At 37.1% G+C, this 26,161-nt stretch overlaps 1 protein-coding gene across 1 annotated transcript in view; it reads right to left on the bottom strand.

Moving 5' to 3' along the window:
- The window catches only part of TMEM131 (transmembrane protein 131), a 245,818-nt gene that overhangs the window by 133,532 nt on the left and 86,125 nt on the right, over positions 1 to 26,161 (bottom strand). The window contains exons 3-4 of the mRNA XM_002928116.4: positions 21,202 to 21,242; positions 3,143 to 3,211 (exon numbers count right to left, since the gene is read on the bottom strand). Coding sequence (XP_002928162.3) covers positions 3,143 to 3,211; positions 21,202 to 21,242 — 110 coding nt within the window. The remainder of the gene's footprint in view (positions 1 to 3,142; positions 3,212 to 21,201; positions 21,243 to 26,161) is intronic.

The following is a 26,161-nucleotide window of genomic DNA, read 5'->3' as shown; positions in this document are numbered from 1 at the left end:
TGTGGACCTCAAGCTTCAGCACTTGCCCTTGGGGTTCCAGCCTACTCATGAGCGTCCCTTCCTGACAGCCTGTCCCTGTACACTTAGGGTTTGCTTAGCCAGCTCCCACAACTGTATAAGCCAATACACAAAAACTCCACACACATACACACATATATACATACACTCACACACATACAATCTGACTGATTGAAGCCTAATACACACGTGTTCACATCTGCCTCCAACTCCTGCTTCTACAAATCCACTTCTACCTTTGTGAGATAAAACCAGCTCCACTCAGTGCTCTCAGACTGGATGCAGAAAAGTTTAAGATGGTAGATCGGTTTTCTTTTTCTTTTGTTTCCACTATTTTGGAGCAGCAAATATATTTGCTGGCTTATGGAATAATTCAGTATACCTACCATATACCTTTCCTGTGCTGTAACTAAGAGATCATGCTATGATTCAAGTAATTTTCTTCACTGTATTACCTGGCCTTTGTTTGCACTGGAGTCCACCTGTCCATTTGCACACCTTCAATAAACTTTCACGGTTTCTCTCAGCTCATGAGATTTCAGTTCCAGTCTCTTATAGGAAATCCCATTTATATCCTCTCTAGTCATACATTAATTTGCTTATTCCTATCAGTTCTCTTTGTTAATGACACCAAATTATTCTCTAGCCTAAATATTAAATGAAAACCTTTATATTCTGTGTATTGTTTCATATCACAACTCCATTCTCAGGACTCTCTCCTGAGGATAAAGTTATGGTGTGTTTAAATCATTAGTTTCGGCAATGATTCTAAGAACAAAAAGTTTAAAACAATTCAAAACAAGAAATGAATTGAACAAATATATCCATACAATTTGATGTTCTTTAATACCATAAAAGACAGTAACAGATAATTCAATGCGATAAAGAAAAAACTGCACAATGTATTATGTTTAGAAAGGTTATACAATAGTTTATGTTCAGAAAATACGGTTATGTTTTTTGTGACTCAATAAATAAATACAGATGCACAGAAGAAGGACTTGAAGGATAAAAGCTCAATGTTAATGTTTCTAAGTGGTTGGATGGCTGGCAATTTCTTACTGTCTTCTTTCTCCTGTTAAGTATTTTCTAAGCTTACTACAGTGGACATGCACTGCTAGTGTAATAAGCAAAATCCCAGTAAGTTCTGTAGTGACTTAATAACCTGAGGCCTAGAGCGGGAATTCTTCGCTACCCCTGAAGAATTTAGTATGGACTTTGAAAGATTTGTCTAGAAAACCCCTTAACCTGTGTGCACAATGCTGTCTGTATGTGCAACGTTGTGTGCCCTTGTGTGCACTTGGAGAGGTGAACAAAGATGTTCACAGCTTTCATCTAGTCCTCAAGAGATCCATGATCAAAAAAGGTTAAAACCACCAGTCCAGAATCTTGCATGACCTTACCTCAATTTCTCCTATTTCTGGAGTGGGGCATTATTTAAAGGGTCCAGGGAGAGAGAATTTGGAACAGAAATTCCTAACTCCTACTCAGGCATTTTGTATAGCTGAAAATGTCTTTATCTCAAGTGATATATAAAATTTGTAAAACTCTCTCAAAAAACAAATTATAAAGTAAAAAACAGCTGGGTCTAAGTTCTGACAAGATCTCTCTAGAATGGTTACTGCTAAGCTTTCCAATAAGAATACTCTGTGTTTGAGACTAATGATTTTGGCGTTGTATGCCAACCTCCTCTCCTGGCCCTCATGTGGCACCAGAAATACAGCTCATGCCCTAGTCTCAGAATGGAGTTTGTTAGTCTCTGTTCTGGGCCACTCTAGGGCGAGCGAACATACTCCAAGAGAATTTTACTGTAGAGAGAAAACTCACTAGTAGTTAGAAAATAATGAACTCTTTTGTGGACATCAAAATATGTGCCATGTTTTATTAAATATCTTGCATTTGACAGAAGGAGACTGTGGACGACACATTATTGTGACTGGCTTAAGGCCTCTACGTTATGCTTCTTGCCATCTTGACATTGTATACCTAAATCATTTTTGTAAGACAGAAATGATAGTGATATGTTTCCCATCTAAACTTTATGGTCTTTAAATCTAACACCCAGAAGTCAGTTTTACTTACATAATGACTATTCCAAGATACTGATTCCATCTAAAGTGCACAAAGAACCACATAAACTTCTCTCTGTACTCCTACCGCTAAAATCCATGATCTCTGTAGGAATATAATCTTAAAAGACAGGAGTTGCTATCAGATGCCTTGTTTTTTACGCTAGCTACTCTCCCATTCTAACTACTCTACCATGGTTCTGAACAAATACAATTAGTGTATTTAATTATTCCAGGTTTGAGAATGTAAATAAATTACTTAAACTTAATGTGTTTACTAGTAAAAAATGCTTAATTACAACTTTGACAATAATAAAGAAAATTATAACTTTCACTTACTGAATCAAATAGATCTCTATACAGTTTCTCCACCACTTCCCTTTTAAATTCTTTTTTTTTCTGCTAGTTTACCAGGGTAGCATTGTTCTAGCAGTAATATCACTAAAGTTCTCTTTATCTACTTGCTGAATTAGATTGGAACCAAATACAGGTAAAGACTTGTCTTTTCCTTAGTGTATCTGAGATATGCAAAACCTGAGACTCAGAGGTAGAAGGGAAGCCAGAAATATGGTTTGAGGAAGCAATTCTGTGGTTGAACCACGTTTTTCTGCAAGATTTTCTTTCGTTTGCTCTTTTGGGTTAGTGATAATATTTATTTGGTGATATATATAAGTCTGTACTTTAAAAGCACATGCAAACAAATAAATAATATATCTTTCTATATCCACATGGGAAATTTTAAATAGTAGAAGTGGAAATGAATTACTAATCAGAAAAGTAACCTAAAAGTTTTACGTTGCTTCTGAAGATAAGATCCTAGGATCCAGTGACTTAGTTAGGTATCTTTCAAACTTCAAAAGTTAGTATTATAGGTTAGACTCATAATAGATACTTGCTTCCCATTTTCAAACCGTATTCAACAACACTGTTTTCCTGATGACTTGAAAATGTAACTTTCTCAGAGAGATAACACAGGTAAAAAGCAAGACAAACTCATGCATAAAATACACATAATAGTTTAATGGGAAACTATGGTCTGAAAATTTTAAACTTACTGTTCATGGAAATCCAGCATTGGTGGCTCAAATCGTATAGGTCTGCAATTACCCCGGTACAGGGATATACTGTAAGTAAAAAGAAAAGAGCATAAGAAACAATTCTTTAAAATATATATACCCCAAAACTGAAGTCAGACACTTCAGTTTTATCACAACAAAGTATCTTTACGAAAAGTGTAGTCTAATGTTCTATTGGGAAGGTGTGTTACTTTTCTTATTAGAGGAAATCAATAAATGTATGTTTTTAAAAAAGAAAAAAAAGAGTATTTTTCCTATTCAAAGGTATGTGAAAACAAAAAATGCTCAAGTAGACTCAATGTTGAAATTTATTTGGTTGAAATAGTTCATAACAATATATCTTAATATGTTCACTTAGATTTTTTTTTGATACATGCACAATGAACAATAAATAGTCAACACAACTACCCATACTTGGCAGACAATAAAGTATACAGACAAAAACCACAATCACATTTTAACTAGAGTGGCAAAGGAACTAAATAAAAATGACTTTGGGGACAGAAACTTTTAAGAACTGAAATATCTTTTTCATCTGAGAGTTTAGAACACACTCATCTATTTGAGTAGTATTTCTCACTATCCCAACTTGATACTAGAACTTCTCACTGAAACCAGTTTCTGAACAGCAAGCCTCCTAGTCGTCACCATGACTTAACAATGATGAGATACAGAAATGACCTGGGGGATGGGGAGATGTCCGCATCCCTCAGGTCATCTATTTAAGTACAGAGAAAGTCAGAAATTCAGTAAGCCACTGCAGTTTCTAAATAGTAGATGTTTATCTTTTTGTTGTATTTTAAGAAATGATGTTAGAGCAAAACCATTCTGTAAAACTTCATTTCCATCAACACAATTCAGAAGAACAAAAGCTTCAAATGATATAGTAATTTAATTTAGGAAATACAGGACATACATTAGAAATAGACAAGGACATTCAGAATACATAGGAAATTCAGTCTTAACTCAGTTCTTTAAATAGTCTAAACTATTTAAAGATTAAACAGTCTGGAGTAGTAGAATCAAAGCACTAAAAGCAATAAAGTCTTAAGGTGTTTTAGCTTGATAATTCCGATATGCTGAACAGAAAAAAGGAAAAACACAAACAAGGAGGAAAACAGCAAATGTAAGATTCTACTTTAGTGAAGCATAAATCTAAAGACACTGGGACAGAGGCGGCACAGTTCCCCCCAAGACAGGAGCCACATGCAGCAAGAGGTACAGAATCTACTCCCTCTTGATTTCTGCTCTTCTTAGGAATATAACAAGGACACTCTCTGGCACCTTTATTTATTTATTTTTATTTATTTATTTATTTTTGGGGCACCTTTAAAATAAGAGATGCCAATCAGCTCATTAGCTTTAAGGGTGTGAAACCCAAACAATAAAATCTGAATCCAATCAAGGGGGAAAAGGACAATGCATGAAGTAAATGTGTATAAGTCATTAATTCATATATATAAACACTGACTGTATTAGGTGTTAGAGATATAAAGAAGATTAAGGTACAGTTTTTTTTTTTTCCCTCTCATAGAACTGAGAATCTATTCCCCAAGTTGCACATGGAAATGTCTAAAGTGGCCAGGCAAGGTAAGAATAAAACAAAAACAAAACCATACACACTGTGTTGATTCAACACAAATATAATGAATGCCAAGGGAGGGCTGTCTAGTGGCTGTCTAGTGGAAACAAAGTAGAGAGCCTGCTCTCATTGCACTAACATCCCAGTAGGGGAGACAAAAGCAAAACATAGTAGGTAATATGGGACAAATAAAGACAAACCAAATGCAGTAGGAACAGAGAAGGTCTCTCTTAGGAGGGACATTGGAGCGAGACTTGAATGGTGGAGATGTGGGGAAAGAAAGGAGATCTACTTGGCATGCTGAGGAAGAGGGCTGAAGTGGCCAGAGTGACGGGAGGGAAGGGCTGAGATCAGAGAAGTACAAAGGCCAAGTCTCCTTGCAGGAATCTGGATTTTATTCTAAGTGTAACAAAAAGCCTCTACAGTGTCTTCCGCAAGGGAAAAACATGACACATCTGAAAAGGTTAATTCTGGATGCTGTGTCAAGAAGAGATTGTAGAAGCCCTAAAGTAGAAGCAGGAAGTCCTGCAGCAGTCCAGACAAGAGGGGATGGTAGCAGTGGTCTTAGGGGGATCACAAGGCAGGGTGGTGAGAAGTGGCTCTTATCTCAATATATTTGGAAGCTAAAGGCCACAGGTCATGCTGATGGATTGATTTTGGAATGTGAGAGAAAGAAGAGAAATCAAGGTTAACTTAATTCTAAAATTTGGCCTGAGAAACTGGATACAGAGTCATGACATGGGAAGAGTGGGTTAGAGATGAGGAAGGATAGATGGGTCAGATGTTCAAGTGTATTTATTGTTTTAGACATTTAAATTTGAGATGTCATATCTAGATGAAATGTCAAGTAGGCAGCTGGATATACATGGGTACTGCTTTGTATTAAAAAGTCACTGATTTTTGTGTACTGATCTTTTACCCCAAGTCACTCTGGCAAGTTAATTCTAACAGTTTGTCTACAGATACCTTTAGATTTTCCTGGCACTATATGTGCTGCCAAAATGATCATTACCTTGGGTTACCCCTGTAGATAAACTGTCCCCAAGTAACAACAACTGTATTTCTTCCTTTTAAATCCCTAGACCTTGTTTTCATTTTTTATGCCTTGTGTGGGCTAAGACCTCCCAAAAAATGCTCCACAGAAGCAGTGTCCAGCAATTGTTATTTACAGATTTCTCACAAAATGTGATAGAGGGATCAATGCATAAAAGATGATTCCCTCATAAATGTGTATTTTCAAAACAATAGCAGATTTATGTCTAAGGAACAGTTTAATACTTGAGTGGGTACAACGCAAGTTGTTACAGGTATAACCTCATTAAAAAAACCAAAAATTCAATAACATAGCTGTCATGTATCCACAGCTGACTGAGACGTTTGCTGCTATGCTTATTTTCAAAGGGGATGGCATTATTTAGCAATTTATTAACAGAAAGCAAATGTTTGCATATCTTTAATGTTGAAAAATAAAATGGGGCAGAAATAATGTGAAAAATAGTACTCTGCCAATTTCAAAGAGACAGAATCTGAGACATTGTAACAGAATAGTGCATGATTTTATGCTTTCCAGTGACTGTATTTGTTTGAAAGTCTCAAATATTTTTATTCTTATTATTTACTTGGGGATAAGGAGATGCAAAAATACTATTATTTTTTTTTTTTGATGTAGTGTTCCATGACTCATTGTTTGCGTATAACACCCAGTGCTCCATGCAATATGTGCCCTCCTTAATACCTATCACCGGCCTATCCTTCTCTTCAGTAGTGCAATTGCTGGGTCATAGGGTAGCTCAATTTTTAACTTTTTAAGGGACCTCCACACTGTTTTCCAAAGTGGCTGTACCAGCTTGCATTCCCACCAACAATGTAAGAGGGATCTCCTTTCTCTACATCCTCTCCAACATTTGTTGTTTCTTGCCTTGTCAAATTTTGCCATTCTAACTGGCGTAAGGTGGTATCTCAACTAGATATCTTCTTTTGTAAAGTGTCTATTCAAAGTTTTTATACTGGGTTGTTTGTCTTACTGAATTATAAGAGTTCTTTATAGAGTCTAGATACATGTCCTTTATCAAATATATGTCCTGTGAATATCTTCTCCCTGTCCCTCCTTTTCCTATTACAAATGGTGTCTTTTGGGGGGTGAAACCACTGAGATGGTGACATAGGTTGTTGCTAACTTTAGTCCCCTTCACAGGAAGATCAATTAGCAACTATCCATGGACAAGACACTGTTGTGAAAATTCCAAAACACAGAGGTAAGGGTGAAGAACCTCCCTGGACCACAGAGACTGAAAAGGACCGTGTATTAGAAAGGAGAGGAATGGCTATACTCTGATCACATCACCTCTCCAAGGCAGGCATAGAGCCACAGTAAAAAGGTCTCCTGGGCCTACAGTTTCTCCAGAGGGAAAGAGACCAAGGTGGATATCCAGCTCCCTTGGTGTAATGGGTTGCTTCCCAGAAGGCCCACTTGGGTCTTGCCACAAGAGGATTACAGGGGCAATCTACAGGGGTGAATCTGTGGGTCTTGACCCCTGGAAATCATATTGGGATACAGAGGAGGACAGGATATATAGGCAACCAGCACTTGGAAGACTGCCCTCCTCTTCCTTGCAACAACACCCAAGTGGAGATCCTAGCCAGTGGCTATGCCCATCTGCAAACTCAAGCTGGCAGCCCTGTCTGGCCAGGGATCTAGATGGATATTTCCACATGATTTGGGTCCCCACCCAATGAGCCATACCAGCCACGAGCCTGTTTTACAGCCTCACCTGGGCTGGGAAGCAAATTAAAAGACCTGCTTAGGGTTGACTATAACCTCCAGCCCCACCCAACCAGGAAGCCTAACTAGAACATCTGGGAAGCTGCATAGCTCAACCAAGAAAACAGCCCTGTTTAAAATGGCACTTGAGCAGAGAACTCAGTCCATGGCTCAGCTTACCTGCAGAGCTGAGCTGGTGGTCCCATCTGGCCAGGGAGCTTGGTGGGCAGCTTTGCTAGATTCAGGTCCCCAGCCATCAAGTCATAATGGTTATGGAGCCTGTTTTATGGCCCCATCTGGGCAGGGAAGCAAAATCATAGTCCTGCCTAACTGCTGAGTATAGCACCCAGTCCTGCCCAACTAAGAAGCTCGTATGAGCAGAGAATCCAGGCACTGTGGAGGCCATGTTCCAGCTGTGCATGGACAGGGAACCAAGTCAGTAGTCCTATCCAACTGTTCCCAGCCAGTGACAACCCTGCTGACATCAAAGCTCCAGTGACATCCTTGGCCAGAGACCTGAATAGTAAGCCCCACTTGCCCAAGGACACTATCAGCTGACTCATTAAGAACCCCAAATTAAGCTGATTAAAGAACCATCTCTGCAAGGACACACAGACAAATAAAATTTTTAAAAATGCATGAATGAAAAGTTCAACAAAGAAATAAAGCACTTCTATTAAATGAGTTATATTTAATATATAAAAACAACAACCAAAAAACAACTAATGGTTGCTTGTAAAACAACAACCAAACCAAAATCCTAGAGATGAAGAATATACCATGACTGGACTGAAGAATTCAACAGAAAGCTTCAACAACAGATCTGACCAATCAGAAGAAAGAATCAATGAACTGAAAGGTCATTTGAAATTATCCAATAAGAGGAGCAAAAAGAAAACAATGAGAAAAAGTGAGGAAAGCGTGCTGGATTTATGGAATAACTTTAAGAGAAACAATATCAGTTGATCCTTAAGCAACATGGGTTTGAACTGCATGGGTCCACTTATATTTGGATTTTATACAGTGTACTACTTTAAATGTATTATCTCTTAAGGTTTTCTGAATAATATTTTTTCTAGCTTCCTTTATTATAAGAATACAGCACATAATACATAAAACACACAACATATATGTTAATCAACTGTTCACGTTATCAGTAAGGGCTTCTAGTCAACATTAGGCTATCAGTAGTTAGGTTTTTAGAAAGTCAAAATTATATGTGGATTTTCAAATGAATGGGGGGTTGGTGCCCCTAACTCTCTCAACTATAGTTTTCAGCGTATGGGTTTCAAAGATTTTTTCATAAATTTATCCTCAAGTATGTAACATCTTTTGAGGCTACTGTAAATGGCATTTTTCTGTAACATTTTACTTTTGCACTTGTAATACAGAAATAGAATTTCTGACACTGACTATATGTATTTTTCAATCTTACTAAATTCACTTATTCTCATAGCTTTTTGTGTATATTCCTTAGGACTTCTATACAATCATGTTATTTGTAGACAAATACCTTTCTCTTCTTCTGTCCCAAACGCATCTGCCTCTTATTTCTATTTTTTGCCTTAATGTACTGACTAGCACATCCAGTACAATACTGAGTAGAACTGATTAAAGTGGACATCCTTTTCTTACTCTCAACAGAAAGAAAGCATTCAATCTTTTACCATAATGCTTTTTTTTTCCTCTCCCATAGACGCTCTTTATCAGACTGAGGAAATTCTTCTCTATTCCTAGTCTACTGAGTGTTTTCAATCACGAATAGATGTTGAATTCTGTCACATGCTTTCATTTCAATTTTTAAAATTTCCCAAATTGTCAATGACTTCTAATTTAATTCTGCAATGTCAAAGAATATAATCTGTGATTACTGGGTGTATTGTTTAATAAATATCTATGAAGAAAAATATTTACAAGGTTACGTTCATTGATAGTGTTGCTCAAATCTTTTATACCCTTACTGATTTTGTCAGTTATTGACAGATGAGTGTTGAAATCTCCAACTATAATTGTGAATTTACCTTAATTTGTTTATTTTTTCTTCATGCATCTGGGAGCTCTGATACTCGGCTTATGGAGACTTAGGACTGTTATATTTTCATGATGAATTATCTCTTTTATAATGATAAAATGTCTCTCTTAACGTCTGATAATATTCCCTGTCCTAAAATCTAATTGGTCTGATAGTGTTATTCCCCACCCCATCTTTTTACTTTTAACTTACTTGCATTTTTTTATACTCAAAGTGCGTTTCTTCAAAATCAAATCTCCCTGACCAAAAGGGAGAAAATATTTGCAACACAGGACTATTACCTCTAATAAGAAATGGTTTAAAATGGAAGAAACAAAGATAAAAGGTCCTACAGAAAAATATGTAGAATAAGCACAGACAATATCAAAAGATAAATATAAGCATGGCATAAAATATGTGGAAAGATATACAACCTCATATTAGAAAAAGACAAACTAAAACTGTATGACGATAGACTTTCTCACCTATCAGACTGAAAAAATTAAAAAGTATGACAACATATTCTGTAGGAAAAGCTGTAGGAAAATAGGGACTCTAATTCACTGATGAGGGACATGCAAATTGGCACAGCTCTTGAAAGAGAATTTGGCAATACTAACAAAACTACATGCATTTACCTTTTGACTCAACAATCCCATGTCTAGGAATTTACCTAACCATGTACTTTCAAAATACGAATTACATATGCACTTACCTTTGACTCAGAAATCCTATTTGTAGGAATCTATTCTGCAGATAACTTTCTAAAATATGAAAAAACATATATACACAAGGCTATTCTTTGAAGCACTATTCGCAACCTTCAAAATACTAGAAACAAATTGCTCATATACAATCCACGTCCACATAATATGGTACCTTGCAGTTCTTTGAAGCACTATTCGCAACTGCAAAATACTAGAAACAAATTGCTCATATACAATCCACGTCCACATAATATGGTACCTTGCAGTCCATAAAAATAATGAGAAAGGTCTCTATAGGACATATTTTTAAGTAGATCAAACAAAGCACAAAAAAGCATATATTATGCTTCCTTTTGCAGAAGAAGAGGCATAAAAAAAATCCACGTTTGACACTTTTGTATAGTTTTGACTTTTTGAACTCCACTGTTTCATATATTTAAAATGAGTGAGTCTTTAAAATGGAGGTAAAAAAATCTCAAATGAAAAAAAAAAAACCAACCTGAAACCAAGGAGCCAAACTTTCTTCGGAATGAACATAACCACAATGCAGATGAGGGTGGAGGGGGCAGTTGAAGGATGGAGAGAAAGGTGAAGAACACACAATACATGTAAATTTTGAGTAGAATATCTTTTTTTTAAAGATTTTATTTTTATTCATTTGACAGAGATAGAGACAGCCAGCGAGAGAGGGAACACAAGCAGGGGGAGTGGGAGAGGAAGAAGCAGGCTCGTGGCAGAGAAGCCTGATGTGGGGCTCCATCCCATAACGCAGGGATCACGCCCTGAGCCCAAGGCAGACGCTTAACCACTGTGCCACCCAGGCGCCCCTGAGTAAAATATTTTGACCATATACACTCAAACTGAACAAAATAATAAATTCTAAACACTGTACTTCCAACTAGTAGGTTTGTTTTTCATGGTGGTATGAATTAACCAATCTGAAACGAATTTATTTGTATTCTAGGGTTGAGCAATTAAGTCTATATATTCTGTGGATAACTGGAGCCAGATTTCTCCTTGCTGGAGAATATACAGACACAAAAAGGGGAAGGGCAGAAGGAACATTGTAGTAGTGTATTAAAACTGGAGTTACCAGTAACAACTCTTGGTTTTTAATATAGATACAGAAACAGATGTGTGTTTGTGCACACATACATACAGAAACATTTCTTCCTAACTCTAACAAGGTCTAGAGACAATGACACCTCAGTTGCAATGATACCCCAGCAGCAATGAGTACACATAGCATACAGATCTTAGTTTGTAAATATCCTCCACTAAAATGAAGCACAAGTCTCTGAAGAAGTGGATGTTCCAGGGCTGGGGCAGGAAAACTATGAAGTAAGCCTGGAACATCTTGACGTTTAAGAAAGTAAGGAAGTGTTCGATGAATGGGGATATGTGAAAATCATACAGAACAGACCCAAACAAAACGGTCAATTGATTTATAAGGACAGTGCTAAGGTAATCCAATGGGAAAAAGATAGTCTTTGCAACAAATGGTGGTGAAATACTTGGATATCTATACCGATAAAAGTGAACTTTGACCTTCACCTTACAGCTTGCTCGCATTAGAACGTCAACAACAACAAACAAAAACAGAAAGAAAGATAGAATTAAAAAAAAAAATCACCAGAGCAGTAATTTCCAGGCAAGACTCATCAGTGGATGCTATAACTAGTGAGAATTTGATGCCAAACAGCATATCTACATGGTTTCAAGGTACTTCTTTGCAAGGTGTTTATTACAAAGGAAAAATGGAACAAACAGACATCTTGTGCCTCCCGATAATCAGAAGAGCTGAGCAAGACAGAAATTTAAGTGATACTCCTGCCAAAAATGCATAATCTAAAATGAAACATGAGAAAATCCAAACTAGGATGTTTGCCTCTACTTTAAAAAAAATGTCAAGGTCATTAAAAAAGACAAATCAACTGTTCTGCATTAAACCTGAGACTAAACAGACATGAAAATTAAATATGACTGATACCAGCTTGAGGCTTGGACCAAAAAAAATTTCTTTTCTTTTTAAAATAAAAATTATCCCAATAATGGGACGACAGATGAAAATAAAGTTTATAAACAATACTATGTGTGTCAGTGTTAATTTACTATTTTGATATGTATCCTCTGCTTTTATAAAATTAGGTCCCTCTTTATAAGAAAAATACTCTAAAGCTTTTAGGAGTAAAGGAGCAACATATCTATAACTGATTCTCAAAAAATTCAGAAAAACAATTACATATACATTATATGTATATATAGAAGGACAGAGGAGGAGAGGGAAGAAAAAGGAAGGAGAGAAGAGGTAGAGAGGGAGATAATAAATGATAAAGCAAATGCAAAATGGTAAATAAAGAGACTCTAGGTCAAGGGTATATGGGAATTTTTGTACTATTTTTGCATTTTTTTCTCTAAACTAAATTACAAAACAAAAGGTAAAAAAAGTAAATGTAATTTGAAAACTAAAGTACACTTCTTATAGATGGCATACACTTGGATCTTTCTTTTTTTAATAAAGTCTGAAAACCGTTTCGAAACTGTTCACATTTATTCTAATTTTTGATATGGCTGATTTCAGTCTACCACCTTGCTATTTGTTTTCTATTTTTTTCCATCTGTTTTTTATTCCTTTTGTCTTTGTTATCTGCTTTCCTTTAGATCAAGTATTCTTTTAGTATTCCACTTTATATCCATGACTGCTTTATCTGTTAGATCTCTTTGGGTTTTTCTTTTTAAATAATTTAAATATATATTCCAGTATTTGTTTCTCTTATCATAGCCTAACTCCAAGTAATATTATACCACTTTACATATATGCAAGAACCTTACAACTTAATTTTCCTTCCTCTTGTCCCTTGTGCTGCCATAATACATGTAATGTACACAAGTTATCAATTCCATAAAACATTGTAATTATTTTTGTTTTTAAGTCAATTACCTAAAAAAATTCTAATAAGAAAACATGTCTTTTATATTTATCCACATGTTTTCACCTTTTCGGTGATCTTCATTATTGTGTCTAGAGCTGTGTTTTCATCTGTAATGGTTACTACCTTCAGTATTTAAAGGTGCTGCCTTCACATTTCTTATAGTGACAGTCTGTTGGCCACACATTCCTAGCTTTTGTATGGAAATGTATTTGTGGAGGATATTTCTGCTGGATATAATAGCCTGGGTTGACAATTTTTCCTTAATATTTTAAAGACACCATTTTGCTGATTCTGGGTTTGCACTGTCTTTGATGAAGAGCCAGCAGTCATTCTTAGCTTTTGTATTCCTATGTGTAATTTATTTCTTCCTGGCTGCTTTTCAATTTGTCACTGGTTTTCAGCAACTGGAAATATTATGTGACTTGGTGTGGTTTTCTTTGTCTTACTTTTGCACTGGGTTTACTGAAGTTCTTCAACAGCCCTCCCCCACCCCCAATTTCTAGAACTTAATTACCTGTGTTAAATTACTTGCCATTGTACCTTAGGTCACCAGGGGTTTGTTTATTCTTTTTCTAGTCATTTTTTTTCTTCCTGTGCTTTAGTTTGGGTAACTTCCATCACTGTGTCTTCAAATTCACTTTTTCTTTTGTAATGTCTATGTTGTTATTAATCCTACTCAGTGAAATTTTCCCTTCAGAAACTGTATTTTTAAGCTCCAGAGATTCCATTTTGTTTTTTCACAATGTCCATTTTTCCTTCATTATATTCATGTTTTCCTTTAAATCGCTGAACATATATAATGGATGTACTAAATTCCCTGTGTGCTACTTCCATCATCTCTGTCATTTCTAGATGTTTCTATTTTTTTTTCTTTCTTTTGTATGGGACCATTTATTGGTTCTCTGCATGTTCAATAATCTTTGATAAAAAGATTATTTCTATTACATTATTATTAAGTTACTTTCATTTCCATATGAATTTCAGAATTAGCTAGATTGAAGGCAATTTCTACCAAAAAAAAAAAAAAAAAGCCTGTGGGGATTTTGATTTGGATTGCACTGAAATATATAGATCAATTTGGAGAGAACTGACACCTTAATATTGATTCTTCTTATCCATGAAGACACTATTCTCTCTCCACTTATTTGGGTTTTCTTTATTTACTCTTGGTAATGTTTGGAGATTTCAGTGTACAGGTCTTGCACATCCTTGGTCAGACTTATCCCTAGGTTCACTGATTGCCAAATCTACCAAGACTAGGTTTTGCCTAGGAAGCTGGGGCATATGAGTGAGGCCTGTCATTCAGCTGCTAAGCACACCGAAAAAGCTCTCTAGGACACAGAGCTGTGTAGGAAAAGGCGACTGTTCTTTTCACCAGCTGCCCATTCTGATGCCCATATTTGGAAAGGGTGGCAGGAGGGAGAGAAACATCACCTGATTGCCACCAGCCACTCAAAACAAGCCTCTACAGCCTGGAGCCTATGAAAAATGAAATCTGCCAATGTTCTCTGCCTGCCACATCCAACTGGAATAGCTGCCCCATCCCAGTGAAGTGGGGGTGATGGGAACATCCACTTGTCTGCCAAGCCCACTGAAACACTTCTTGTGCGAGGCAGAGCTGTGGGTGCAGTCTCTAGCTTGAATGCTATGACCTCCCACACTATTCTTAACACGTTTAGATAGATTTTGTTAAATAAATATTTCTCAATTCATTTTAAGTCCTTTGAACAATCTCCCGATACTCTGTCTTTGCTAATTTTAATCAACCTAACAAATGCTTCTTAAGGGGAGAAGTCCCCAAGCTCTTCACACCACCATTCTAGAAATCTCAATTCTGTCACACTTCTATTTAAGGTGAGAATAATGTGATTCTTTAAAAAAAAATAAGTAAACTGGTCTACTCAAAGGAGCTTACCAACATCTGCTTCTGTGTTTAATGCAAAGTTAATCCTATCTTTACTTAAGTTCACTTCTGGTAAATTGACTTCCTACCATCAACTTACTACAGTCTTCAAGATTTATGCAAAGTAGTACTTTTTTTTTTTTTTTTTTTGCATTATTTGTCACTTCATTTGCAGCTAAAAGCTCCAGGGCTAGAAAATAAATCAAAGTACAAACCAAAATGAAATCTTAAAAAACAGCTTAAGGACATTTCCTTTAGCTTTTTCATGAACTTAAAACAGGTATTAGTGAAACTGTAAATATCAGATTTTATCTTCCATTATGATATTACCAAGTTTTGGATCTAACTACAATCTTCTAGATATTTATGGGTACTACAGGCAACCAAAATAGTTGCACTTAATAAGAAGAAAATTATACAGTCAATTAAAGAATCCCAACCCCACCTTAATTTGAAAAGTATTTCCCAGCCCAATAATTTTGGCTTATTTCCCAGAGATATCAGGGAACTTAAAGATTCTAATCTGATTCTTCTTACGAACATTAAGTGTATACACACAGAGACACCCACATATACCCTTCTTACCTAGTTGAATACACTAACATTTTCAGCTCTTGTAACAACAATAACAACAACAGTACCATTGTTTCCAACCCAAGAGCTCTGCATTAGCTGTTCCTCTGTCTGAAATGCTCTTCCCTAAGACTTTCACCAGGTAAGCTTAAACACCATTTCAGAGAAACCTTCCTTAACATCCAATCTAAAGAAGCAATGGAGTCCTGTCTATTCCAGACTACTCTCTAGCTGAGTTTATTTATTTAGTGGCTTACTGTCTGTTTTCCCCATTTGAACTTATGCTCCACACCAGGGCAGGAGTCTTAGACTACCTTGTCCATCCAGCACTGTAGCAGTTTTAAAATAAGGGCACAGATTCTCTGATACTCCTCTGTTCAAGAGATGGAGCTTAATTCCCCTGGCCTTGGGGGTGACTTCTTATGAAGGGAATATGGCAGAAGTAATGGTGTGTGACTCTAAGACTCAATTACAAAAGACACGGTGGCTTCCTCCTTAGTTTCTCTTGCATCACCTGCTCTGGGGTCACCAGCTGTCATGATGTGGCAACACTCAAGCAGCCCTATGGACGATTCGACATGGTGAAGGACTAAGGCCTCTCGCCGACAGCCAGCAAAAACTAAGGCTTTTGTCAAGAGTTGTATGAGTGAGCCATCCTGAGGAGGATCTAGCAGGCCCAGGCCTTCAGATGGGGGATGATACCTGAACTGCCATCTCAGGAGGGATTCTGAGCCACAACTACTTCACTAAGATGCTCCCAAATTCCTCAATCCCAGAAACAGGAAGACGATACATGCTTGCTGTTTGAAGCTGCTAGGTTTGGGGGTAGTTCATTACATGGCGAGAGATAACAAATACAATTACTGAGTCACCAGTTCTTACAACAAAGCCTGGCATACATGAAGATCCCAGCAAATGTTTGCTGAATGACTGGGCTAGTAAATTGTCAAACACCCACAACTTATATTCATATAACATTTTAAAGTTTACAAACTACAATTGCCCAAATAAATCTTTTCATTTGATCCTCACAACCTTATATAAATGCATAACCTTATATCCTATGTAAGATATATCAGGCAGAGGAATAATCCTCTCCAGTTTGCAAATATAAGTCATGCTCAGAGCAGTTAAATAGTTGCTTTCAAGGCCCCACAGATGGTAAACAGAGAACTCAGGACTTTTGATTCCTAATCTTCCACCACAGGGCTCCACAATCCTAGGAAAAGTCAACCATAAAAGATGGCTTCATGTCATAAACTATTAAATCATTACTGGTATTTATTATAATATTTTGGTGTTCAATTCGAATAAACACTGATGGACACTATATGCACATCCTCCACCATTCTATCATAGAGCCAACATATGCTTTTTAAACAAAGTATTACCATGTAATTGATAACCACATTAAAACAAATTAGAATGAAGGAGAGGAATAGAAAAAAAAGAGTATCTTAGAAAATTGTGTTTTCCATGGTTTTACTTCCCACAATTCTGAGGTCATGAAAGCAGTAGTTTGCAAAATGTCCTGAAAGCCCTTGGAGCCAAGCCTGTCCCCAAAACTAACGCAAATGATAATGGTAGGTGGTGAGGGGGAGAAGGGAGAGGAAAAGGCAGGAGAGAAAGAAATGGCAGCCAGAGGCTAGTATCTACCATTGTACTGCCATACAATCTACCAGCTACAGAATCATTCTATTAGCTGAGCTTTTCATGATACAAATTTCCCCAAGGCAGGTTAAGTTTCACTTACAGAGTGAGAGTTTTGGCCCAAGAGATCATGTACAGGAATTTTAAGAAAGGATGGGGCTGAATCTACTGGCTTACTAATAAAGTCAGGAAGCAAGCAGCATGTGGATTATACAACTGGGGAGCACAAACAGTGAGAAACTGATGCAGAAATGACTAGAGAAGTTCAAAAGACAAAGCGTCCCTCCCAGCAATCTAACGCTCAGTGGACACTGGTCATGCCCCAAGAAGAGACTGGTCAAGGCAGCAATCTCCAGAGGTGGAGACCAGGCTCTGGGGTCAGAAGCCAGCCTTCACCTCAGCTATGACTTGGGCCTTGCGGATTGTTTTGATGATGCAAGTGAAGCGTATGCCTGCGTCTTAAGTACCTTGATCCCTACAAGCCTTTATAAATAACATCCTTTTCAAGTGTGCTGCTTTCTTCCACAAAGCAGGCTGTGTTTTGTCACTTTAACATATATGCTTTATGACCTCATCAGAAGGGATGTCTTCATTGCCCTTCCAAATGCCTGAAGACAGGCGCTATTGCACACAGTCCCAGCACTGAGCAGATACTTTCAGAAACTTCAAGGAATACTGGCTAAAAAAAGAAAATCCAGGGAATACAGAAGAACTGCATCCTTGCTATACAAATGGAGTGAACACAACACAGGACTGGTAATCAGAAGATGATGAATTCTAACTGAAATTTTGCCACTTTAACCGTGAGCATATTCCTTGGTTCTAGGGGTCTCAGCTTCTTCATGTGTCAAACAAGGGGCTCAATAAGACCATCTATTAGGGTTTCCTGTACTTAGAATCCTCTGTAATCATATAACTCTCATCTTAGTCAAATGTTAAAACCCAAACCCAAATGCTGACATTTTTATAGAATAGTTTGTTTTTAAACTGAAAAAAAATTATAATTTCTGTTGTTCTACAACCACACATTTTATTTACAACTTCTGTTGTTACATAGAAGTTACATACTTATATTTTCATTCACATTTTATTTTGCATATGCATTTTCATTAAACTTATTCTTACTTAAATGAGAGCTCTGGCAGTGTTTACTTTGTGCAGCCCTAAGCCACACATTAAAAAAAACAGCTAAATGTGTGCAAGCTATGCTCTGATCATCATGTGCTTGGTAAGTACGGAGGCTGTATTTGCTTTTCCACGTCACACATGTTTGAAAATGACTTATTAAGAGTGATTCACAAATACAGTCCTTTAGTTTTTTGTTAGTTGATATGAGGTTCAAAATCTAAATTTAGACCTGCATACTGTTATGGGTTGAATTGTATCTGCCCCCCCCCATTTGCATGTTGATGCCTTAACCCCTGATATGATAGGCTTTGAGAGGTAATTTGGTTTAGAGAAGGTCACAAGAATGAGGCCTTCACAATAGCGTTAGTGCCTTTAAAAGAAATGACACCAGAGAGCTTGCTTCCATTCTCCCTCTTTGCCATTTGAGGATAAAAAGGAGACAGGAGCCATCTATAAGCCAAGGACAGAGCCTTCACTGGGGAACCAATCTGATGGCACCTTGATCTTGGACTTCCTGGCCTCCAAACCTTGAGAAATAAATGTTGTTTAAGCCACCCAGTCTATGTGGCATTTTGTGACAGCAGCCTGAGCCAAAACATAAGTTTAGTACCTAACCCATTTAATACCCATAGGGTATGCATACCAATTTGAACCCAGTAGTTTATTTAATTCATGATCTTGGTCAAATTGAAGGCTTCAGGGCGGCGGGGGGAATGGGATAGGCTGGTGATGGGTATTAAGGAGGGCACATATTGCATGGTGCACTGGGTGTTATACGCAAGTAATGAATCATGGAACTTTACATAAAAACCGGGGATGTACTGTATGGTGACTAACATAATATAATAAATATTATAAAAAATAAAAATAAAATAAAATAAATAAAACAAAAAAAAGTGAAGTGTGATGGTTTTAAAACATATCTGCAAATCATCTGATATTCTTGCTATAGATACGTAGGAGTCATTCCCCTCACCCTATTCCCCATCCCCACATCTCCCCCCCTCCCCCATGCCCTGAATCAAGACCAACCTAAGTGACTGGTTGAACAGCAGCAGCTGATGGAGGTAACACTACATGACTTCAGAGGGAAAGTCAAATAAAGTGATAGAGCTTCTACTGGTTCTCTTTGGGATGTTCACTCCTGAAATCCAGCTATCATGCTGTGAGGGAGCCCAAACAAGCTTGTGAAAAGACCACACAGAAGGGCCCACATGCAGGCATTCTATGTGACAGCCCAGCTGAAGTTCCAAGTAACAAGCTAACATCAGCATGTGAGTGAACATGCCTCCAGCTCTGGAGTCTCCCCAGCTGAGGCCCCCATCATCATGGAGCGGAGACAAGCTGTCTCTGCTGTGCTCTGTCTAAACTCCTTGCTTACAGAGTCTGACGGCATAATAATATGATTGCTTTATGCCAGTAAACTGGGGTAGTTTGTTACGCAGATGTGGATCACAGATAAGTGGAACATGAGATCAGAATATAATTATGTATTGATGTAAATTCTTCATTATACTAGGAAAATAACTTAAAGCCAAATCTTGATCATGGGTGAATAACATCATCTTCATAAATGTAGCCAATAAAATTTCATAGCTAATTTCCTAACTGCTGGAATAAAGTAACAATGAAGAAGCACAAGATAACAGGTGTGTTTTCTTCCCACTAGCTTAGCTCTAGAGGAGACAGAGAGTTCTAGGGTTCTCAGATGGTCATGCCAAGGTGGCATCAGGCTAGACATGTAGTGTTCTGGAACTAATCCACCCGGTGCCAAAAATATTTGGGAAGGGGTAGAGGGACAGAGGGGTGGCATTATGCTTTGTAATACAAGAGCAGAGAAGTCTACATCTTACTGTAGCAGTGGGTTTGTCTTTTGGGTAGGGTTCATGGGTAAAGCAGGTCTCAAGAGGGCATATAAAATTAGGCAGACGCACAGAACAATGAGGAAGTAGAGCCATGTTACTGCAGATCCGAAAGAGTGAAAAGAGAAAACCAGTGAATACTGAAGGAGTTTCATTACTGTATTTATGAAGTGGAGTTTTAATTGTCTTAATCTGAGTATGTGCTACTTCTCTCTCAATACAAAGTTCTTTGCTGATGCAATCTGCATTTCACTGGCCTGAGGACATTCAAGGATATCTAATTCACAGCTCTCATTCTCCTTTCAATACCAGGTGCAGACCCTCACTGGGTATAGAAAGGTTATCAGGATAGTAACTTTCTTTTATATTGTCTCCCTTTAGATGTGGGAAGCTACCAAAAGACCAAAGAATTTGGATGTGAGGAAGATATCTTCAAATTCACATGCATGTACATATTTTCATAAATGTGTTTTACCCTCATAATATGTGAGGGTAAAACAACTCTCTTGTTTGTTATCATAGAGAAGCTGTGTTCAAAAGGGGTCTCTTCCAGTCACAAGACTGGGTTTCACTGCTCTGAGTTCCTCCCCCAGGGGCCTGGAGGCATACACCTTGTGGTAACTGAGGACAGAAATAGTCCATAAAAGGCAGCAATAGCCACGAGAAGTTACTAGGGAGTTACAAAGCTGATCCTTCCCGGATATGATGGGAAGAAAGGCTCAGATCTCAAGAGGGTTTTCCATACTTGAAATACATGACATAACATGATTTTTAACTTGCTTTTCCCTCTTCACCAAAAAAGCTGGTGCAAGAGAAGGACAGCATTGCTGGAATCCCCCAAAAGGAACTGAAATTATGTTAGTATCTTATTAAATACATAAAATTTTATATGTTATAAAATATATATATATATTCATTCCTTCCTTACCTCTTCTGTTGATACGAACTGAGTCCAAGTGTTGTCTCAGTCTGTGAAAGGAAGAAAACAACGAAAATACTGAAAAAAACCTTTCTACTACAGACATACAGAACATCCAAAATATACTGCAGTTTCAACTTTGATCTTATACTCACTTAGAGTTTCAGGTTAAACCCAATCCTTAAATCATAGGAAATGATTTGTCACATTATGTAATTCAAATGAAAGAATAATTTGGGATTAAATTTTACACATGAAAAGAATACAAAGTAATGTGACTGATTTTTAAAAGTTTGCCAAACCAATACATCCTCTGAGAAGAGTCCTCTTTACAACCACATTGTGAGGCTACCTGTGCCTCTCATTGCTCACTGCTTACCAACTGTGTGGCAAGTGCCAGTGTACAACAGTTCCTGACACCAGGGAGCTCAAGGTTGTGGGGGCAGAGCGAGAGGGAGACAGACTTTTAAAACTAAATAAATACAGGTGCACCTGGGTGGCTCAGTCAGTTAAGCGTCTGCCTTCAGCTCAGGTCATGATCTCAAGGTCCTAGGACTGAGCCTTGCATCGGGGTCCCCAGGGAGTCTGCTTCTCCCTCTCCCTCTGCCTCTGTGCTCTCTTTCTCTCAAATAAATAAATAAAATCTTTTTAAAAAAACCTAAATAAATATGCAAGAACTATGAAAATGTTGGAAAGGTGCTGTGAAAGAGAATAAATAGGTGATGTGCTTCAATATGACACAAGGGAAGGCCTGTCTGAAGAGATCACATCTACGCTGAATGTGATCAAGTGTAAAAAAGCTGTGTGTGGACACAGGGCCTATGTGGTGGTGGAAAAAACAACGTGCACACAGGTCCGACTTCAGGAAAGAGCCTGGACGTTCAAGAAACAGAAGGTCTACTTGGACGGAGCTCAGAGGGATGGAGGAAGAAAAGTAGAAAATGAGGTTTGAGGGCTGGGTGGGGGCTAGACTATGCCGTGTCCTGGTAAGAAGCCATGGTAAGAAATTTGGAATTTGCTCTACTCTAAGTGCAATACAAGGGATCTGAAGGAGTAAGAGACAGAGACAGACATGGTCTTATTTAATTTTAAAGACACTATTCTGGTGGTAGTGCAGACAGGATGGTGGAGAGGAGAACAAGACAGAAAGCAAGAAACTAGTAGACAATTGAGGAAGTTCTTAATAATGATATGTGAGAAAATGCCAAAACTCTAAGGAATACCATCAGTGAACTTATCCCCAAAGGTTAGCTTCTATGTGGTAATTAGAAAAAGCAGTAGAATCGTGGAATTATTTTTCCATTAATATATATCATTTTGCAATGGTATTCTGGAGACTGTATATGGAAGAAATACGGCAGATGTGGGAAAATGTCTTTACTGTGCTCGGGTGATGGTGAAGTGTCAGGATGTCTGTAATTTCTCTAAAATGTTTCAGCAATATGACTTGCATGTGCATGGAAGTATCTGTGTGTATAAAGCAGATATGGCAAAATGTTAATCTATCTCAGTGTAAGGAAATGAGTATTCATTCTCAACTCTTATTTTCTGTGCTTAAAAATATGTTTAACTTTTCACTATGAAAAAATTTTTTAAAGAATTTATTTATTTATTTGAGAGAGAGGGAGAGCAAGAGAGAAAGCACAAACGGGGGGAGGGGCAGAGGGAGAAGCAGACCTTCCGCTGAGCAGGGAGCCAGACCCAGGGCTCAATCCCAGGACCCTGAGATTATAACCTGAGCTGAAGGCAGATGCTTAACTGACTGAGCCCCCCCAGGAGCCCCCCCAATATTTTGAGAAAAAACATTTGCAAATTATATATCTGATAAAGGGTTAATATACCAATATATAAAGAACCACTACAATTCAACTTTGCTATTGATAAACAGAAAATAAACAAATCTGATTAAAAAATGGGTGGGGTGCAGCCTGGGTGGCTCAGTTGGTTAAGTGTCTGACTCTTGGTTTCAGCTCAGGTCATGATCTCAGGGTCCTGAGATCAAGCCTTGCACTGTGCTCCGCTCAGCGTGGAGTCTGCCCCAAGAGTTTCTCTTTCCCTCTCTCTCTGCCCTTTCCCTGCTCGCATGCTTGCTCTCTGTCTTAAATAAATAAATCTTAAAAAAAAGGGGCGGACACCTTGATAGACGTTTCTCTGAAGAGGATATAAAAAATGGCAAATGGGCCCATGAAAAGATGCTTGACATCACTAATTATTAGGGAAATGCAAATCAAAACTACAATGAGATACCACCTCATTACCATCAGGATAGCTACTATCAAAAAACCAGAAAAAAACAAGTGCTGGTAAGGTTGTGGAGAAATTGCTATCCTTGTGCACTATTAACGGGAATGTAAAATGTGGTGCTGTGGTGGAAAATGGTACAGTGGTTCCTCAAAAATTAAACATAGAATTATCACATGATCCAGCAATGCCACTTCTGGGCATATACCCAAAAGAACTGAAAGTAGAAAGGAGGGACTCAAACAAATATGTGGACATCCATGTTCACAGCAGCATGGTCCACAATAAAGTGTGTTAGTAATCCAAGTGTCTACCAATGGATAAATGGACAAACAAAATGTGGTTTATAAGTACAACAGAGCATTATTCAGCCTTAAAAAAAGGAAGAAAATTCATATGCTACAACATGGATGAACCTCAAAGACAAAGTCTATACTAAGTGAAATAAACCAGCCACAAAAGGACAAATACTACATCATCCTATTTATGTGAAGTACTTAGAATAGTCAAACTAATAGAGATAGGTAGTAGAATGGTGGTTGTCAAGGGTTAAGGTGAAGGGAATGAGGAGTGGCTGTTAATGAATACAGAGCAGTTTCAGTTTGGGATAATGAAAAAGTTCTGGAGCTGGACAGTAGTGATGCAAAAACAAATATGAATGTATTCAGGGTCACTTACCTATATACAATTAAAATGGCTAAAACTGTCATTTTTATGTTTTATATATTTTACTACAATTTTTAAAAAAGCTATAGAAATAAAGACAGTGTGGAACTGTCATAAAGATAGAAAAATAGGTCAAGAGAACTGGAGAAAGTCCAAAAATGGACCAAAGCATGTACAGTCATTTGATTTTCAATAAAGGCATCAATGCAGTTCAATGGAGAAGCCTATATCTTTTCAGCAAATGGTGTGAGAACAACAGGACAGACTTATGTAAGGGAAAAAAGAGCCTTTATCCTTATGTCACACCATGTACTCAAATTACTTTTATACATATCATAGTTTTAAGCATAAAAACTAAAATTATACAGCTTCAACAAGAAAAGACAGGAGATTATCTTTGTAATCTTGGAAACAAAGACTTCATGAACAGGACAAAAGCCACTAACTGTAAAAGAAAAAAACTGACAGACTGGACTTCAAAAAAATTTTTTAAATATGCTCACCAAAAGATATTGTTATGAAAATGAAAGGGCAAACCGTATACTGAAAGAAGAATATTTGCAAATCACATATTTGATGAAAGACTTGTATACTGAACATATAACTTGTGAATATAAATAAACCACACCATTTTCAAAAATAAGCAATTATAAAATGTCAGCTAAGCGCATGGAAAGATGCTCAGTGTGTTATTAAGGAAAAGCAAATTTAAACTATAATGTTATACTAACACCTATTGTAACGTCCAAAACTGAAAATACACCAAGAGATGGAAAGAATGTGGAGCAACTAAAACTTCCATACATTGTCAGTGGGAATGTAAAATAGAACCACTACTCTAGAAAAAGCTTTGCAATGTTTTACAAAGTTACACACACCCTTATCATATGATGATGCCACTCCACTCCTAGATATGTGCCCAAGAGAAACACAAGAAAAACACATGCACATGAATGGTTATAGCAGCTTTATGTTTACGGCATGTTTATAGCAGGTCAATACTGGGACAACCCAAATTTCTGTTAGCAGGTGAATGGTATATCTACACAATGGAATACTACTCAGCAATAAAAAAAGAATAAAGACTGGGAATCTTTCTTTTTTCTTTAAACATTTCTTTATCATTTTACAATGAATATATTATTTTTAAAAGAGCAGAAAATAACATTTGAGCAGGGAAAAAAAATAAACTGATAATACAACATAGATGAATCTCAAAATAATTATGCTGAGTCAGACACCCATCCACCCCACCAAAGTCATTCTGTGTGAATGCATTTATATAAAATAGCTTATAATATAAACTGACAGTAACAGCAGATCAGTGATTGCAATTGCCTAGAGATGGAGAGTGAGGGTGGAGGGATTACCAAGGGTCACAAGAAAACTTTTGGGTGTGACGGATATGTTATCTTGATTGCAGTGATGGTTTCACAAGTGTATAAATATTTAAACTTTTCAAACTGTACACTTTAAACACATACAATTTATTGTGTGTCACTCATACTTCAATAAAGAACGTAACCTAAGAATTCGAGACCTTGCAAAACTCTGTGGTTCTCATGTGAAGTTGACAGAAAGGGAACTCAGAAAGTTTATCACCCATGTACACTTTCTTAAGGGGGAAAAAATTCTTCATGAAGACAATCTGGCCAACAAGATTACTCATGAAGAATTGCAAATGAGGAAGCTGTCTTGTGAAAGATAGGCAGATGGTCACAGTAAAGGAACTGTGGAAATAAGATTAGAAAAGCAGAAAGTAAATGTTGTTTTTAAAGTGAAAGCCACAAAATAGAAAAATCATTTAATCATAATAAACAAGAATAAAAATCTCAGCACATGCCAACAAAACACCCTAAGTATTTAAAGAGAAAGATCACAATAGACACCATTATGTTTTTGAAGTAATTTGAGAAATAAAGGTTTAAACATATTTTAAATGTACATCTGAAAATTAAGCTCCTAAATCAAGAGAGGGAAAACAAAAAAGAAAAGATAAAAAGTAGATGGAATAAATATATATATAGTATGATTAAATAAGATAAATCGTCTATTTAAAAAA

The sequence above is a fragment of the Ailuropoda melanoleuca genome, chromosome 4, assembly GCF_002007445.2.
Source record: "Ailuropoda melanoleuca isolate Jingjing chromosome 4, ASM200744v2, whole genome shotgun sequence".
Classification (NCBI taxonomy): domain Eukaryota; kingdom Metazoa; phylum Chordata; class Mammalia; order Carnivora; family Ursidae; genus Ailuropoda; species Ailuropoda melanoleuca.
Note: the sequence above shows the minus strand (reverse complement) of the source record. Positions and strands in the feature narration are given on the sequence as shown.